This window comes from Carettochelys insculpta, chromosome 3 (genome assembly GCF_033958435.1).
Source record: "Carettochelys insculpta isolate YL-2023 chromosome 3, ASM3395843v1, whole genome shotgun sequence".
Taxonomy (NCBI): Eukaryota; Metazoa; Chordata; order Testudines; family Carettochelyidae; genus Carettochelys; species Carettochelys insculpta.
Window position 1 is genome coordinate 44,507,089 of NC_134139.1, and position 19,043 is coordinate 44,526,131.

The following is a 19,043-nucleotide window of genomic DNA, read 5'->3' on the forward strand; positions in this document are numbered from 1 at the left end:
ATGAAGCGCTGAAATACATATTCAGCGCTTCATTAGCATGCGGGCAGCCGCGGCACTTCGAAATTGACGCGGCTCGCTGCCATGCGGCTCGTCCAGACGGGGCTCCTTTTCGAAAGGACCCCGCCTACTTCGAAGCCCCCTTATTCCTATGAGCAGATGGGAATAAGGGGACTTCGAAGTAGGTGGGGTCCTTTCGAAAAAGAGCCCTGTCTGGACGAGCCACGCGGCAGCGAGCTGCGTCAATTTCGAAGTGCCGCGGCCTCCCGCATGCTAATGAAGCGCTGAATATGTATTTCAGCGCTTCATTAGTAAACTTTGAAATGGCCATTTGCATGGCCATTTCGAAGTTTTTGGCTAGTGTAGACATAGCCAATATATAAAGCACAGAGGCCCCAAAATTGTTATCAAGGTTGACAAATAAAAAAAATTGTTATCAAGATTGGCAAATCAGAAGAGCAGAGAGGTGGCAGGAGTTGGGGGTGCCTGCCTCTGGGGGATGGGCATGGAAGAGGCGGAGGTTAGAGCAGAGGGCTGGGGGTGCCTGGCGCTGAGGGAGGAAAGGGAGAGAGGGTCAAATCAGAGGGCTGGGGGTGCCTGGCTCTGTGGGGTGGAGGGGTCTGGAGGGAAGGGGGCTGGGGTTAGAGCATGGGGCTTTGGGTGCCTGGTTGTTGGGGAGAGAAGGGGGTGTTAGGATTAGAGCTGGGGGCTGTGGGTGCCTGGCTCTGGGGAAGGGGAGAGGGATTGGGGTTAGAGCGTGGAACTGGGGGTGCCTGATTCTAGTGGAGGGGAAGAGGTTAGAGTTGGAGGTCTGTGGGAGCACGGCTCTGAGGGAGAGCACTGTCCCACACAAGCCTTCCGACAATCTGGAAACCCTAGAGTGGCCTGGCCTCCCACATGGCTGCTGGGGATCCCTAGGGTGGCGAAACACTGCCCAGAGCTGCCCAGCACAGCCAAAGGGCACCCGCAGCTGGGAGCCTCTATGTGCCTCGTGGGTAGGCTCATTAAAGTGGCTGCTCCTTGCCTGTTGTGCTAGGGGCACAGGCCCCACTGAGCTGGGAGAGACAGGCATGGCAGGTCCACCACACAGCCCTCCCCACCAGCAAGCCTGGAGGAATCAAACACAACTCCCTCGCCCTGGATTCTGCCTGGGCTACCCCTGCCCTCCCATGTCCAGTGTGGGTGTAAGAGAGCAGACCTGGAGGGCTCCTGGCCCACTAGCAGCCAGGCTGGATGCATTTACTGCCTTTCCCGTACCCCCTGGGGAGGAACAGGCCAGTAGCCACTTAAACGAGGCTACCCACAAGATGCACGGACGCTCCCAGCTGTGGCTGCACCAGGCAGCTTTGGGCAGTGTTTTGCCTCCCTGGGGATCCCCGGCAGCTGTGTGGAAGGCCAGGCCACGTGAGGTTGCCAGATTTTCAGAATGCTTATCAAGGACAATGACCTCCTCCTCCCTCAGAGTCAGGCACCCCTAGGCTCCTGCTCTAACTCCAGCCAGTATAAGCAGTGTGTTGTTGCTATTATTATCATCATCATCATCTGATGAAGCGGGTCTTTGCCCACAAAAGCTTATGCTCCAAAATATCTGTTAGTCTATAAGGTGCCACAGGACTACTTCTTCTTATTAATGTATTTTCCCTTTTTCGATGAAATAATTACTCTGAAAACATGAGGGGCCCAATTTAATATTCTTGCCTCACGCGCAAAATTAGCTAGCTATGGCACTGGTCAAAATTGATCTCCGGTTCCTGTAATTTCCTGGATTTGTAGGCTGCCAGCACCACCCTGCTTTCCTCATTCTTTTGTAGTAGAGTAGCAGCTAACACCTGGCTATTACCTGCTAGTCTGATCACAAAAGGGCTGGGAGTCATCTGGGGATCGCAGAGCCAGAGCTATTAAGGTTTTTGGTTTAAACACTCTCAAAGCTTCATCCTGCTCCAAGCCCCACTCCCACTGTACCTTTTTCTGTATCAGTTCCCACATGGGCGATGTAATTTCAGTAGATTTGCAAATGTGAGGTTTGAGAAAGTTAAACCCTCCCAGCAGGGAATGTTGACTGGTAAGAGCTGGCATTTCTAGCAGAGCTCTGACTTCCCCTTGGTCTACCTGCCTCCCTTCCTTTCCTATAACAATGCCAAGATAAGTCACTTGAGCTGGGCTTTTTCTAGGCTAACCTTAAAACCAATCACTTGAATCAGGGCCAAAACAGTCTCAGTTAACTCTTACACCCATGTCTCAGGTTCCCCAAAATTAAGATGTCATGTACATACGAAAGAACAAAGGGCCAATCTTGAGGTCTGAGACAGTCTAGCATATCCATAACATGTTTACAAGCTTGTGGCTGGACTATTATGGAAGCCTTGAGGCAAATGTTGGAATGTTCATTGTTGCCTATTTATAGTAAATGCAAATCTGTCCTGTGAATCTGGGTGCAACAGAATGGCAAAAAAGCAATTAGCCAAATCAATGACTGACAAGTATTCTGGAGCAGCCTGTACCCTTTGAATTACTTGTGTCATATCAGCTACTATAGGGTGCCCTCCAGGATCCCCCCACCCTTCCCCTGGAAAGTTGTCCTACTAGAAGGACAACAGTAACCCACAGACCTGCTGAAGGGTTTTTTTTTTTCCCCGCACTTGGGACTTGCCCATGATGAGACGGGCTTGGTAAATGGAGGCCCTTGCCTTTGGGAAGCCCCAAGGCAGTAAAAGGTCCACCGTGAGTCCTTGAGGCACACAAAAAACCGCCAGAAAGCGCAGAAACCCTAAGGGGACCAACAAGGGACTTGTCACAGTTGGGGAAGTGGTATGTGCTATTCAGACTCTGAAATGCTTCCACTGAAGAGGTATATAGCAGGGTTGGACTAGAAACAACTAGAGACAGCTTCTAAAACAGTTCTGGGTGCTCCTACCTAGACCAGTTTAACACCTTAACCTTTCTACAAAAACTGTGTGTACAAGAGTCCTAACCCTCCCATGCAGTTGATCCATATCTTCTCAATAAGTGACTAGATTTTAAAGTCCCTCATGCTGTTGTACATATGCCCCCTGTACAAATCCAAAACAACCAATTCTATCCCAAAGGACAATGTTCTCAGTTTCCTTATAATGCTTGAAATGAATGATAGCCAGTCTGAACTGGGGGAGGGGGAAAGAAGGCTCAAAGTGTGTCTTGCTTAGGCTTGTCTGTGGCAATCAGCTTTTTACTAACAGAAGCTAATCCCTGTTCAGTGAACCAAGTTCCAGATAGTCATCCACGTTTTACTTAAACACATTAACACTATTACCTATCCTACAGGCTCCCACTCTCTTTGCAGTATCTTCTCTAAATTCTTCTATGTTGTCTCTCTTATATCCACAGCTCCTAGCTGTATTCTGACTAAAAGTGATTCCTTCCTTACTCATGTAGTGAAACTATTGACCAAAAGTGGGGGAGAAACTTATGAGCATAGCAGACAGAACTCTTGTAGGAGCTAGCCTCAGACTAAACTTACACTAAACCGGAAAGTTAAGTGACCAGGGCTTCTGTTCTGAAAATATCATGCACAAAATTTATTGCTGTGACCTCAAATTCCTTCAGGAAACAGTGTGGCATCACTCACCTCTACACCCCAAAAATAATCAAGCTATTTCTCCTATAGATTTGGGGGTGCAGGGTGGAGAAAGAAGGCACCCATTGTGCTAGCAATAGTACCAAAACAAGAATTTACATTGATTTGTATTTGAAATGTGTGGGAAGAACTCAGCTACTACCATGATGGAACCATACAAGCACCTAGATGTTTGCAATGGTGCTTAGGCTGCATCTCACCCCATCCCTCCTTTACCTGGCATCAGGAGCAGTATTGAGGTTCTTGGAAATATTCTCCTTGTAGAAACGCATTGAGGGCACAATGGATGAAGTCACCCAGTAAATCATCACATTGGTCAAAAGGTCATCCAGAGAGAATTTCCTGTTGAGGAATAGGCCAGAGAAGCATCACTGTCCCATTGTCATGTACGAGCCCAGAAAAGTACACAACTAAGCTGTAAAGCACTCAATATTGGTGCAGTGGTGCTGCAGCCAATCCATTACAATTCTAAAATGAGCAAATTGCCTTGTGTATGTATGTTCCCTTCCCTCCTACTTACATTAGTGGTGGATTGTCTCACCTCCTTACCACTGTTAGCAGGCTCTCTTTAGCTGCATTTCTCCCTCTCACCCATTCATTGGCATGTTACTATTTCATACCTCTCCAGACCTCCATCTTCCATGTCCCGGAATGATCTATCAGTCCAGGTAGAGAACTTTTCCAGAATGTATGCAGCAAGTCCCACTGGGGAGTCATTCAATCCACAGCCTAATTCAGGAAAGGAACCAAACAGTTCTCAGGTTCACAAGGGATTGGGTTTCTGCCACTCAAAGTCTCACATAGGGCTCAAGTAGAGACTTTGTGCTGTTCTAATTGGGACAGTTTAGTCCTAGCAGAGCCCAGTTAACAGAAGACCCTGTCCTCTACTTTTTTAATGTAGACAGAAACTAAGAACTAGGACAGTCATCATGGTGGCAGTAATGGAATGATGAGAAAGTGTCCAAAGGAACTTTACTTTAGAGGAGGCAGGAAGTGGGAATAGGATTCTCAATTGGTGTGGATGAAACAAGTAAACAGGTCCTGGGTGTGTTTCTGAAGGTGGAAGGGTGAGAATGTTGTGCACCCACTATTTTGTGCTTACCCATGCTTTGTGAACCAAAACATAATAAATGTAACATTTACAAAGCATATTATCTGTTTGCCTCATGAGATAGGTAAATGTTTTACAGTTGATGAAACAGTGAGAGGGAGATAAAGTTACTTGTGGAAAGCTATTTGTAATAAATCATTGTTAGAACCTGACTAGAATTCTGGTTATTGTTTCCCAGCCCTTTACTCAGTCCCCATTGTGCCTCAAACTTTTTAGGCCTTTGTTCAGATGGGATAGATATCTTATGGACCCCAGGTATCTATAATATGAACTCCACGGCCATGTGGAGACTGTGTTCTACCTGCTGTATCTGGCTTGGTGGCCTGGATGTGCAAATACCCCGTCTCTCGCAAAAGCTCATACACATTCTTCTCAAAGTATGGGAATAAGCGGCGGGAGTCTTCCCTGGTGAGACCTACTAGCCATGGCACATAAGCTCCCAGCAGTAAAGACATCAGCCTCCCCAAACCTCCTGATGAGATGAAGACGAAATTCAGATGAAGCCCTTTCACAGACCTGCAATCAATGGTATTGAAGAACAGAATAAGGAGCAGAATTAATAGATTAATAACAAAACAAAAGGGATGCTGTCTGTGGGCTCCTCTGAGATACAGAGCTGTGTGAGGACAGCAACACTTACTTAAATTAAATACATTAAAAATTAATTAAGCAACACTGCACTAGGCCTGTTGGTATGTCTGGAAAAAAATGTCTCTTTCAACTATTTTTTAACCAGGTAGCCAGAGGGTCTTTCTATTTTTTCCCATCCATGGGCAGAATACATTTTGTTATGTGCACCAAGGCATGTGGGTATGTACACCACCAATAGAAAAAACATGCTGCTGACTGTGGGCACTCTGCTGATCAGCTCGACGGCTGCCCAAGCACTCAGATGACAAGGAACACTGCTCCTGATCAGTGTTGCCTGTAATCTGTATGCTTGTGTAGCTGCTCAGGAGAGATTCAAATGCTACCCTGCTGCTTATTAGAGTGCCCACAGCTAGGTTTTGCACTTCTGTTGGTGGGACACACTTGCTTATCCATCAGTGCACATAAAATTATTCTGCACCTGGATGGGAATGATCAGAGGCAGTGCTTTTTATTTATTTATTTTTTTTGTGCTGGTACTTGCCAGTACTGAGTAGTGGCAGCTTGGTAGCCCTTGCCATGGGATTGGCTGAGTGGTTAGGGTGGGGACTGATTAGAGGGAAAAAGGCCCCTAACCATACTTAGCTCTTTAGGCACATGTATTCACTATTTCCTTATGTGAAGACATGTAGCCAGTAGACTAGAGATAGCTGTGCTAGGGTGTGTATCAGCTACACTATGTCGGGAGTAGACAAAAGAACTACAGCAGTCATAGACTTCTATGGCTACATCTGCATTAGAAGCATCTGTCTACAGAAGTTACTGTCAGAAGACATGTTTAGACAAAACTTCTGCTGACGGATCATAGAATCATAGAACACTAGTACTGGAAGGGACCTCGAGAGGCCATCGAGTCCAGCCCCCTACCCCAATGGCAGGACCAAGTACTGTCTAAATCATCCCTGATAGACATTTATCTACCCTGTTCTTAAATATCTTCAGTGATGCAGATTCCACAACCTCCTTTGGCAATTTATTCCACCGTTTGATCATCCTGACAGTTAGGAACTTTTCCCTCATGTCCAACCTAAACCTCCCTTGCTGCAGTTTATGTCCATTGCCTCTTGTTCTATCCTCAAAGGCCAAGAAGAACAAGTTTTCTCCCTCCTCCTTATGATGCCCTTTTAGATACCTGAAAACTGCTATCATGTCCCCACTCAATCTTCTCTTTTCCAAACTAAACAAGCCCAATTCTTTCAGCCTTTCTTCATAGGTCACATTCTCTAGACCTTTAATCATTTTTGTTGCTCTTTTCTGGACTCTCTCTAATTTCTCCACGTCTTTCTTGAACTGCAGTGCCCAGAACTGGACACAATACTCCAGCGGAGGCCTAACCATTGCAGAGTAGAGCGGAAGAATGACTTCTCATGTCTTGTTCACTACACACCTGTTAATGCATCCCAGAATCATGTTTGCTTTTTTTACAACAGCATCACACTGTTGACTCATATTTAACTTGTGGTCCACTATAACCCCTAGATCCCTTTCTGCTGTAGTCATTCCTAGACAGTCTCTCCCCATTCTGTACATGTGAAACTGATTGTTCCTTCCCAAGTGGAGCACTTTGCATTTGTCCTTATTAAGCTTTATCCTGTTTACCTCAGACAATTTCTCCAATTTATCCAGATCATTTTGAATTATGATCTCTTAATCCTCTCTCTCTACAAAATGGCCCTCCAGAGCACCTACACGCCTTTTTTGTTGACTGTTTCTGTTGTCTACAAAACTCTCTAGTGTAGATGTAGCCTATTTGACCTGGCATGAGAGAGTCATCCCTGTGATTTGGGGTTTTCCCCTCAGAGCTTCATTTTTGAACCTTATGGCATGAGGGCTTTATTGTGAGCATGCTGAGAAGCCTGTGGTTTACTTCATAAGGCTCTCAGACTGCCTGCCCTGGATGCTTGCTCACAGCTCTCATTCTATATGGACCCAGATCCTCAAAGATGTTTAGGTTCCTGACTCCCACTGGAAACAATGAGAGTTAGAAGCCTCAATATTTTTGAACATCTGGGCTATCATGATCACCTTTAGAGTCTTCCCCATCTTGACTTACGTTCTTTTCAACTAGGAGGCTTACACAGAGTACATGCTTTACAATAACTCAAACATTTAATTCCATCTTCTAAGAGCAGGTGCATGTTTCTCCTCCATCCAAATGTTCTAAATCTACAGGGAAGGAATTTATATCTCATGATACCATTCAGCCTTTCAAAGGTTCCCCAAAACAAATGTTAATCTCACCATTATCTCCCCTTTTTTGGATTGGGAAGAGTGCTCACCAGGTGAGACTTAGAGATCCCTGGGAAGGTGGAATGGAGAGGTACAGTTCACGTTCAGCTTATTCAAAGCTGGGAGTGATCACAGATACTTTAGAGAACATTGAAATATGAATGAAATAGAACAAGCTTGAGAAATGGGCTGAGATTTAAGAAATAGGAATGAATAAAGACGAATGCAAAGAAGTTGGGGATATGCTAAAAGGGAATAATCCAATGCACAAATCCAGAATGGAAAAGAGGGGATAGACAGGGCCAGGACACCCACAAAAATAATTTGTACTCTACTCTCAGATCCAGAATAAACACAATGGGAGTTAGCAATGCATTGATGCCCGTACTGCTTTGCATCATCATGGTTGCCATATTGATCAGTGGTGAAGCCAGAGCGGGAGTCTTATATTCAGCTTGGACACTCACTGTGTCAAATGTTTTTATTTTTAAATGGCCACTAATTTTGGGTGCTGAATTTGAGGTATACAAAACTGAGATACCCAACATTAATGGATATTTTAAAAACACAGCTCTATGCCTTTTTTTTTTTTTTTTTTTTTTTAAAAAAAGATACATTAACTTTATGGAGAGAGTCCAAGTGACATACATAGGAGAAAGTATGGACAAATCCGAGGAAAGACCACTGACTCCAAATGACTGGGAGGAGCTACAATTCTACAAATGCAAAGGGGACAGGGACCAATTCTCATTCAGCTTCACAGGCTCCAATTATGGTGCTTGTTCTTGGGTCAGTTTACATTCTAGGATCTCTCTACTAATTGGATCTTTGTGTTAGATCAAGAAACATGTTTCATCCCTATCTAAGGAAAGTTTAGAATGCCTTAAGGGACTGTACCTTTGCCACTTGCTCTAGAATCCAAACCACTGCCTAACAACATTACAAGAAACTCAAGATAAATAGTTTCAGAATCCTCTGGAGACAGCTCATTAGCTATATTTTGATAACATTTCCCTGGGACAGGGCTGATTAAACAACGGTTGTACAGATAACTTGTCAGGAGTCCAAGGGCTGAAGTTTTTCTCTGTATACTAGAGACAATGGCAAGCATCCGAATCTTTAGTCCGAGCGTGCAGTTTGCAAAGGTGACAACTCCTGGAATCTAAATGTTCCAGCCCACTTTGAGTAGCCCAGCTGTTTCCTGGGGACGTGCAGCCTGCACGCACTGCACCTTTGTGTTACAGAGGAGTCTGGTCAGCAGTCACACGCTGGTCATCACTGTTCTGTATAGTGCCAGCCCTAAATGTCCCACAATCAGGCCCTACAAATGATTTTTTTTAAATGCAATGCAGTATGGGTTTTTTTTCCATTTGCTTTTGATTTTGGGGCCCTTAGGAACAATGTTTTTCAGCTTCTCTCTCCAACAACAAGAACTAGACATGTTCTTTTATTATTTCAAATGAATGATGAGATTCACATATAGTCACATGACTCTAGGAGCTGTGGAGCAAGATTCTGAGTAGCACAAGACTTGTGATAAAACTACAAAAGTTGGTAACAATGCAGGGTGTCAGGCTGGGAGCGTCATGGGAACCAGACCAGACAACTATCCCCCTCCAGACCCCCTTTGCCACTCACTTTGGCAGCATCTGGGCCATGTTTGTGGTGATCTGAGAGCCCCAATCTCCCCCCTGTACGTAGAACTCCTGGAAACCCAGTCTCTGCATCAGCTTGTGAAAAATCCGAGCAGCAGCCAGCGCGTTAAAACCTGTGCATAAGGAGAAGCCTGTCAAACACTTCTTTGTTCCTAGCCGGGAATCACTGATACCAAAAGGGGATGCATGTCAGTATTTTGCTGGTTGTTTCCAGACACTATCCTTTGGGTCACGCTGAAGGAAGACCTGGGGATCAGGAGGCTTCTAATTACCTCCATATCTAGGCCTAGAGCTTTGTGACCTCACCCCCTAGGTATTTCCCAACTATCAAGACTGACTTCTATCCGGCAGGTAGAGCTGACACGTTATCCCACAGCAGCAAGCTCACTCTGGGGTTCAAAGGCCAGCAAACCAGTGCTCTGTAATCATTTCAGTGTCCCATGGAAGATAAGCACTGAAGGTACCAGGAGCCTACAAAGAAGCAGATACCAGTTGCCTTTGCCCTTATTAGGCTAGGTCTCTTGCGTTGTTAAGAAGCACTGTGAGGCTCTGTCTAGATTCAAGGAGCATCCAGATTACCAAGCGTGTTCTGTCAATAGTAAGTCAACAGAATGCAGGACGTTAGCTGACAGCCATACCCCGCTCACCACGAGCAAGAATGCCACTGTTGACAGAGATCTGTTGACAAAATGCAGGTCTGGGCGTTTCAGGGTCCTTCTGTTGACAGAAAAAGGCCTCTGGGATGCTGCGCAACCCTGCCTGCTGTGGTTCTCGGCAGCCATTTTGCCAATCAGGCAGACCAGCAGTCTGGCTGCTCTCTGTTGCCATAGCAGATCACTCTTTCAATCTGCCCTGTGGTCTGGACGCAATCTGTTGACAGAAGTTTTGTTGCAAGATCTTCTAACATAAACTTCTGCTGACAAATCTCTGTAGTCTAGACATAGCCTAAGGGTTGCAGGGTGCTTTCCCAGTTACAACACAACACAGACTCTCCTCCCCTTTTCACTTCTGCCTTAGTTCATCCAGACTAACCTTTACCTCATATAGGCACCTTCCACCTCAAATCTCTCCACTGGCTCCCACTCTCCAGTGTCAAGTTCACATCCCTGCTCCTCCCATTAAAGCTCTGCAGTTTCCTGCTCCACCCTTCTTATTTCCCTTTCTTCCACTTTCTATTCTCTGCTCCTGTTACCTCCTTTGTTTACCAGCAGCTTCTCCCAGGACAAGCCATGGGCCTCTAACAGATTTCTAGAGAAGGTTCCTAGAACTCTCCCTTGTCTCCAATAACCACTGGAACCTCCCCCACCCCATCCATGAAGTGTCCTGGCTCTAATGACCTCCCATCTCATGCTGCTCCATGTTCTCTTGCATCCCTATTCCTTTGGGGGAAGAGATTGGTTAGGTCTATGTCACCTCCATCTACAGGATTTTAGCCTATTGTGCCAAATACATCAGAAAGAGCTGGCACAGAAGATAGTTTGCTGATTCGTGTAGGGGTCAGGGGAGGTCACAAAATAGTATACAGAGTCTTTCACCTCTAGGATCCTGGTTCCTATTTTGTTCCAGACTTTGTGACTGGTGGGGGTCTCAGGTAAATGGACTATGGAGCTTATTGTCTATGGGATATCAACTCCCCTTCAGCCCAAGACTGGTGTAAATGGTTGTCTTGGGGAGGGAATGTGAGGGGGGAAAGAGATGTCTATAGAAAATGAGATAAGGAGCCTTTTACCAGGGTAATAGTTACTTGGCTCCCAAGATTGTGGCACAAAGCTGTTTACTTTCAGGAAATTTAGTGGCCTGTGTAACCTTAGCTGTAAGTCCTGAGTCTAGCTTCTACTGAACACATTTGAACAACACAGGCACCATCATAAATGGCCTCTCCAGCACAGCAGAGATGCCAATGAATGACCAGTTTCTGAGCATGAATTTCCCTCTCATACTAAAGTGTGTTACCTGGAGATCAGTGGATGCCCGCTGGAGAAAAGTCTGCCATTGTCTTGCCTCTGCTACACTTATTCTGTAGTTATCAGTCTCCAAGACCATCAATCCACTACGAAATTTGTTTTATTAGAAGAACAGGCAGAGAATCCAGCTACTAGTGCTCGAAAATCAAACCATAGTTCCAAGAATGCCTTCCAGATGCTATCCCAGAAAGCCCTTGGATTCTAATTAACTCTCTCCTGCCCATTACTCACCTTGTTGGTGAGGTGCCTCGGAGAAGCCATAGCCTGGGATGGATGGGCAGATGACCTCAAACACTATATCCTCATTCAGGCCATGCCCAGCTGGGTCAGTGAGCAGTGGGATGATCTTATAGAACTCATAGAAGGAGCCAGGCCAGCCATGCACCATCAACAAAGGCCTGGCTGCCTGGTTGCCGGGGATTCGAGAAGGCTTCACATGGACAAAATGGACTTCAATCCCTGCCATAAACCCAACAGAAACAAGTTAATGCTTCAGTTACTTCTCCAGTCCTGGTCTGGACCCTAAAGGAGAAAGGCAAAGTCCCAGCCAGTGTTCACAGTAGAACCAGAGGGACCCACAGCAGAAAGAGGAAGCTGTCTAGCTAGAGCTGCGAGGGGGATACCCTGCACTTTTTGGGGTTTTGTTTGCTCCTTGTGGATGAGGGATAATGCCAGTGTGAGAGAGGCCCAGACCCCAGCACTACATGTGTTGGGCAAGGTGTCCTAAATTTGTCCTCTTGAATCTGATGTCCATGAGGTGGTGATCCTAGCAGATCATGGATGCCTTGGATACCTCCTTGGATGCCTGCTTTACTATATCTCAGTGCAATGCTGAGCTCTCATGGAACAAGTTGTATAGAGTTGGGTTCCACAGAAACCTTGTCTGAATCATACTCCCCCCAAAGGAGAGCAGATGAGAAGCAGCAAAGTGAGAGATTGCAGAAAAATGTGAGGTCTCCATGGCAGGAGTGCTAGGGACAGTAAAGAAGAGTGTTTCATGAGTGAGGGGACAGGACCATGGGGCAGCTAGACCAAGGAAATAGTGGGAACTTGTTAGAAGCACCAGAGCTGCTAGGGGAGCAGTATGTGGGTGCTCTATGTTGGAAACACAAGGAGCATTCAAGGGCAGCTGAGACGCACCTTCTATGGTCGTTTTGTAATGTGGATATTGGTTTACGATTTCCAGCTGCTTCCGCCAGTCAAACTTGTTCCTCCAATAGGCAACAACTCTCTGCAAGTAGGTGGAATTGAAACCATACTGGAATGCAGCTCCTTCCAGTGGTGGTGTGTAGCGGGCCTGGTCCAGGCGCTGATGCAGGTCCTGCAAAGGGAAAGTTCCCACACTGCTTCATCACAGGCCTGGTTCACAGAGGGTGTGCTCACTGACCATCACCCGCTGGAGGACACATTTTAACAGGGAATTCGAGGATAAAGTCTCCTGCCTGTTCATGGCCTTAGAGAGGCAGCCCTACTTTCTTTAACATTACCTGGGGTCCAAAGGGCAATGTCCAGGCAGCCACATGCCACACAGGATTTCTGGATAAGGTACATGGTGAAAATAGGTGTTGTTTGTGGTTGGTTAGAACCAGGAACTAGGGACAGAAATCCTAGGTTCTATTCCTGGTTCTGCCTCTCCCTTGTTGTGCGGCCTTGGTCAAATCACTTCCCTTCTCTGTGTCTCAATCTCCCTGTCTACCCAGTGGGGTAATCCTATTGACCTAATGCAGATTGGGTTTGAGAGTTTGGTAGTGACAGTAAAGGGCTTTGAACTCCTTGGAGGAAAGGGGATGGGAGGGGCTTCTGTATGGAAAGGCCCAGGATTGGAGTGGAACTGGTGGGAAAGTTTCCATTGCTCAATCCCTAGTTGCCTGATCTACCTACTGCTAGTAAATTAAAGGCTTAGTGGTAGGCATAGTCTGCACTTTCCCATAATAGCTCTGCTAGTGATCCTCATTGTGACCTGCTATCTCAACTGTGAGCTCCCCACACACAGCTCTGCCAGTGTTCCTTACCCCTGCCCTGCAGTCCCTGCTATCCTAGCTCTAGGCTCCCCTCGCCCCACCACACTCAATCATGACCTGCAACCCTTGCTACACTTAAACCCATACAGACAGCTCTACCATTCCGTGCATCTCAGTCTCCACTAACAGCCCCTGCTGTTCTAGACATAGGACGTTCAGCAGTAACTGTCTGGGACCCTGTGGAGATTTTGATAAACTTCCCTTAGACTCAGACCCAGAAAAAATTCAGTTATTTTGTGACCTATTTGACTAGAACTCAAGTCTATAGGGATGGGTAGCCAGTACATTGTCTCACTGTGTCAAACAGCTGTGCTAGAATATTTGAATTCAAAGCTAAGGTCACTAGGACGTCACCTTGAAGCAGATGGATCTGACTGCTAGTTATATCTCTCTGCCTTCCACTTCCTACCAGCTGTCCCTCCCTGGATACCTCACCCAGCTCCCTATTTCTCAGCCCATGATACCTGGATTTCCCAGTCTGAGGTTTCAATTTGGAAGGATCGGATTCTCTCATCTTCTTTCTCTCGTGGGGGCCTCTCGCCTGAGCCCCACCATCCATTTCCCATGTCTAGAGTCTGGATCTTCCGTCTAGACAGGAGCCAACAAACCAGGAGTCCCCCAGCTCCCAGAGCAGCAGGAGCCAGAATTGCACTCCTCCGGGGATATTCAAGGGATCTAGAAAGGCACAAGATACCCAGATTCAGGAACAAAAGCTTCAAGACCTGTATACATACATGGTGAGTTTGAGCAGGGATGGATGATCACCCATAGCTCCCATGATTCACTAAACTGGAGTCATGAGTTCCCATCATCTCAGGAGAGCAGGCCCTAGGTATCCCTCCCAAGGGTAGGGATACCATGAATGAGCCGTTACAATGCCAACTTAAGAGCCTGGAAGCAGGTTAGAAAACAGAACAGTTTCAATAAGAGCTGAACTGAACTGCATCAGCTGGAGACAAGCTTCTATGCTTTCACTGATGCCCCTCGTAGACCACAACTGCAGCTAATGAAACATGGGTTGAGGAGCCTGAATCAACACCTGTCCTGTCACTGGTCACAAGGCTACTCAGGTCCTCTCCTTGTGGTGACCAGCAATCCTATACTTTCAACAGCAAAAAAATATCAGCACAGACTGGGGAACAGGCCACAGTGGATACTGGGAGGCCTAATATTCAGAAATACATTAGCACTCCAGTGGGAGAGGGAAGTATATGTGTATATCTCTTGGCAGCTGTGTCAGCTTGTTCAGTAATGAGCTGGATTTGTGTCACTGCCGCACATGGGTGTGTGATGGTTAAGTGGACTGGGTGGAGCTTTCCCAGTGCACAGGAGGAGTGGGCTCTGAGACAAGGGCAGACAACTGCTGTCAACCTCTGGAAGGAGCCATCAGCACAGGAGCGCTGAGACAGTCTCCCTGACTCCTCTCTGCAGGGCCTCCAATATGGTTTCATAATAGGGTTAAGCATCTCCTAGGTCACCTGGGGCATGGATTTCCCCAAAGATGTAAAGATCTACAGGGCTGTGATGCTGGTAAACCAAGTGCCAGTGGGTGTTGAGCTGGAGCTGGAGCTGGGGGAGTGGGATTTTGAGCTGCACTTAACTCACATTAATGCAGGTTAATCACATCTCCAAAATGCCCTTTTTGAGGATTTATTGTAATTTAAAGCCTTTCAGCCACCCCTCAGCTATATGGTCTCTCTCTCCAGACCTTGGTCCTGCTTTTCTGACAGCTGTTGGAACAGTGGCTATGTCTAGACCAGGTGTGGGGGACTGGGGAGGAAGTTAGGAGAGTCAGAAAAGGAAATTTTTGGGGACACAGAGAGAGTGAGAGGCTGCTGTATGGTCAGCCAGAGCAGTGACAAAGGAGGAAATCGCAGCCTCAGGTTACTCACACTCCACCCACACAATGCGGAACAAAAGCAGCTCCTGCTAGGATAGGGTTGCCTCCTCTGAGGCATCAAAAACCAGGAGATCTGGTGGGTGGTCCTGAGTCAATAAAACTGGCCAGCGGCAGTGTGCCCTGAGCACCCTGACAGATTGCTCAGGACAGCTACCTCAAAAAAGGAATGATCCAGGGAAAACTTCGATAGTGGCAACCTTAATTACTGGAGACCCTTGTAACTGAAGTGGGGCAGCAGTTGCTAAAGAGTCCCAGCCAAGTTGTTCAGCAGACAGCACCTGCCAGCTCTGACTGCCAAGGTGGGGCAGGGCTCCTGAGAACAAAAACACCCAAGCTAACTCTTTCATGGTGCTTTCTGGGTGCTAAGCAGTTTATGCAACAGGTAATTGAATCCCTTTGTGCCTAAATCTCAAACGGTTTAGCTGCCTGGAGGCCTGAAACACAGAGTATCATGGCAGGTTATGGCACCAATTCAGCACTGAGCAGCTTTAACATCACTAATACACATCAGGTGGCTTAGGTCAGCAGCCCCTTGGCTGCCCCAAAGCAGAGCTCACCAGCAGCATTCTCTGTGACCACAGTCAGGAGATGCATAGTCAACCACCCCCCCACCAGGTGACCCTTCCAAATGGAATAGAATGGCTACACCAGGTAGTTCTCTTTCCCCAACATTAGATTAGTGCCAGAGCTTGGACTTTACCCCCTGTCATGACTCTGCATGACTAACAGCACAACCCCTTAGCACACTCCCCCAGAGGGGTCTCCTGCACCTGCTGCACTCACCGGACACTCTGAAGGATTTGCTGCCACATGTCTGTACAGGTGCCTGTGACTTGCAGTCCTCAGCCCAACTGCAGTGCTGGACTAAGAAACACAGAGGTCCCAACAGCTACAGCTTTCTTTGCTTTCTGAGTGACACTGCAAATTACCTATATATACCCTGCTAATGCCACCTGCTGCCTTAATGTGGAATTGCAGATGGCCCAGCCACCTGAAGACCTCTCCAATCCACCTGTGCTTTGGAGTTGACAAAAAAAGCGAAGCTCTGTCCTAAGCATCAGGGTGTTTTACCTGCATTTGAGCCTAGAGCATCCTATTTTGTCTCCCTAACATGTCATTGAGATCTCATGTGGGTAAAGGGTTCTCCTTCACTTCTTGTCCTAAAGTGCTCTGCAGTATCACTGGTGCCAAATGGCTGCTGTATTTCACGTCCCCGACTTGCTGGTACTTCATTCATGGGAGAAGAAAATTCCTGTGTCTATGCAGTGATCAATGTGAAATTGAGCAATTCATATATTTCATGATTAGATGGGACCCTATGATCAGCTAGTCTGACATCCTTTATAACGCAGGAGTTATAATGGAGTATCCAGGAGACATCTTACACAAGGAAATCTTTATTATTTCTTATTTAGCAGTAAATACAAGTGAAGTGGCCCGTGCAGTTAGATGAGGAAAAGTACCAGCTGGGTAGCCATGTTAGTCTGTATCTGCAAAAATGACAAGAAATCCTGTGGTACTTTATAGACTAACAGATTTATTGGAACATAAGCTTTTGTGGGCAAAGACCCACTTTGTGAAATTCATACTTTTAGATGCGGAAGTGGGTCAAAGGTGTAAAGGTTAAATCCCTGTGCAAGGAAAGCTGGAAGAGAATCAACACAGATCATTTAGGCTGCAAAGAGAAAGATAAGACATGAATGAGTTACTGCTGCCAAAGGGCTAAGGGGAATCCAATGGGCTTCAGTTAAGATGTAAAGGGAGACAGTTGAGCCATTCATAAAATGGAGGCTAGGGGCAGTGCCTTTTTCGTATAAAAAAAAAAGAGGAGCTGGTACTCAGCCAGCTTCCCATCCTTCTTCCCTAGTCAATGCCATGGCTGGGACTGCTGAGGTGCTGGTACTCAGTACCAGTGAGTACTGGCACAAAAAAAACACTGGCAAGGGGAGATAAGTAAGTGATGATTCTGGTATGGCTGACATACAAAAATCATATTTTAAATAGGGCTCTAACAAGTATTGAAATTTTGTCTGTAAGGAATTGAGGAAACCCTGAAATGAAAGCGTGCAGGGGAATCTTGGGAAATCATCTGCTCTTGGACAGCAGCAATATCTGCCCAGCAAGCAGGAATAATTTTCTGTTATACTTCTACCTCTAGTAGCCAAAATGTAGAACACCTGGCAGAAGTTGCTATAGACTCAGAGGGGTAGCCCTGTAAGTCTGTAGCTTCACAAACAAGCAGTTCTGTAGCACCTTAAAAACTAACAAATATGTTTATTAGATAATGAGTTTTTATGGATAAAAACCACTTCCTCAGATTTTGGAGGCGGGGAGAGGGGAAGAAGGGGTTACCTGTCACTAACAGAACCAGTAGAAGAAGCAAATTAAATTAAGTGGGATGTGTGCCATTCCTAGAGATATCACAGGTGGGGAAATTGCCCTTGTAATGCATAAGATAAGGCCTAATTTAAAAGTGTCAAATTTGCAAAATGAATTCAAATTCAGATGTCTCCCTACGTAATATTGTGGTAAAATCCTTTTTGAGAAGAATGGCTACTATTAACTTTTTATTGAATATCCAGGAAGGTCAAAGCGTGCCCTTATTGAGACACCCTGAGGGTTCAAGCTCTTTAACCTTCATCTGACAAAGTTGGTATAACCTTATGAAATCTCTTTATCGAATAAATAAATTTGCTATAGGACAGCTTGTTATTTGTGGTCCTATTACTGACATGTAACCCACTTTTTCCTTCCTTCTTCCCCGCTATATAAAATCTTTAAGGAGCTGCAGGACTGCTTGTTATTTGAGTTGCTATAGCTGAATTCAACAAGACTTTCCCAGGATTTTAATGTGTGTCTGAAGTCCAGGCATTTTCTCAGGAAGTTGTCTGGCCTTAATTACAGAAGTCTTTACTATGTACTTCATTCCCCTTTTTCCTGGATGCATCTGAAACGAACAGAGGTTGAGCACATACAATATGCTGACTTTCTTCAGAAAAGCTGCAAATTAATTCAGCAACTGGCAGCCCTCTCTGCATTTTCACCCTAGAGCTTTACTGCAGATCTGTCCTACTAACAACGACAATGCTACTGTTCTGTACAGCTGTGGGTTCAAATGTTGTCAGTGGTTGCGCCTGCTTAGATTACTGCAGAATACCCCCACTGTAAGAGGGAAAGCCCCCTTGAGTCTGAATGATGAACATTAGGAAGACAACCTTAATTCAGAATAGCATTAAATTAAGTAGTATCACATTTCCCACCTTAAATAAACTTTGCAAACATTAACTCATTCATCTGAAGGGAGTGTCAAGGAAAGAGATAAAGGATTATCATCCTCCACTGTTTACAAATGGGAAACCTTCCGTGACCATGGCTGCAGCAGGAACCAGGAACAAACACGAAATTGACAAGACTCTAAAGCAGAGCTGATGCTTCTCCAGTTTCATTGTTCACAGTAAGTGAAAGACTGAATGCAAACAAGCTGTATCAATACAGAAGAATAATTTCTATCTTTGCATTTATTTCAGTCTTCCTAGGAGTCATTAGTGATACAAGGAAGGACAGGGTGGGTGACTATTAACAGCAGGGCTTCACAGTTCCATTTTAACATCACTGCTTTTCACTAATTAAAGATACAGAATTTGTCCCATTGAATCCCAGGCACATTACTGGTCCTGGAATAGAGAGAAGGGAATTGTCTCCATTATACCTAGGGCACACACACAGGTACATACACTCTCAGGATAATATTCCACCCAGGAGCTGCAAGAGGAAATCAAGAGATGCCCTGGAGCTCATACTCCCCAGTTTGGTCCTTAAGGAGATCAAAAACACAAGTGTTATTAAAACCATATCTGATTGGATGAAATATGCAGGATTGTGGACAGGGAATTAATGCACCCATC

General features: G+C 45.9%; 1 protein-coding gene across 2 annotated transcripts in view; it reads right to left on the reverse strand.

Moving 5' to 3' along the window:
• Positions 1 to 19,043, reverse strand: part of MRPS18A (mitochondrial ribosomal protein S18A) — a 124,682-nt gene that overhangs the window by 1,421 nt on the left and 104,218 nt on the right. The window contains exons 1-8 of one of the 2 annotated variants that reach the window (XM_074989749.1): positions 15,922 to 16,024; positions 13,703 to 13,913; positions 12,358 to 12,538; positions 11,449 to 11,676; positions 9,237 to 9,366; positions 5,023 to 5,237; positions 4,231 to 4,339; positions 3,827 to 3,952 (exon numbers count right to left, since the gene is read on the reverse strand). In XM_074989749.1, the coding sequence (XP_074845850.1) occupies positions 3,827 to 3,952; positions 4,231 to 4,339; positions 5,023 to 5,237; positions 9,237 to 9,366; positions 11,449 to 11,676; positions 12,358 to 12,538; positions 13,703 to 13,913; positions 15,922 to 15,950 (1,229 nt within the window). In that variant the 5' untranslated portion in view covers positions 15,951 to 16,024. Of the gene's footprint in view, positions 1 to 3,826; positions 3,953 to 4,230; positions 4,340 to 5,022; positions 5,238 to 9,236; positions 9,367 to 11,448; positions 11,677 to 12,357; positions 12,539 to 13,702; positions 13,914 to 15,921; positions 16,025 to 19,043 lie in introns of those variants that run through there. The other variant, XM_074989748.1, reaches the window with a different exon arrangement.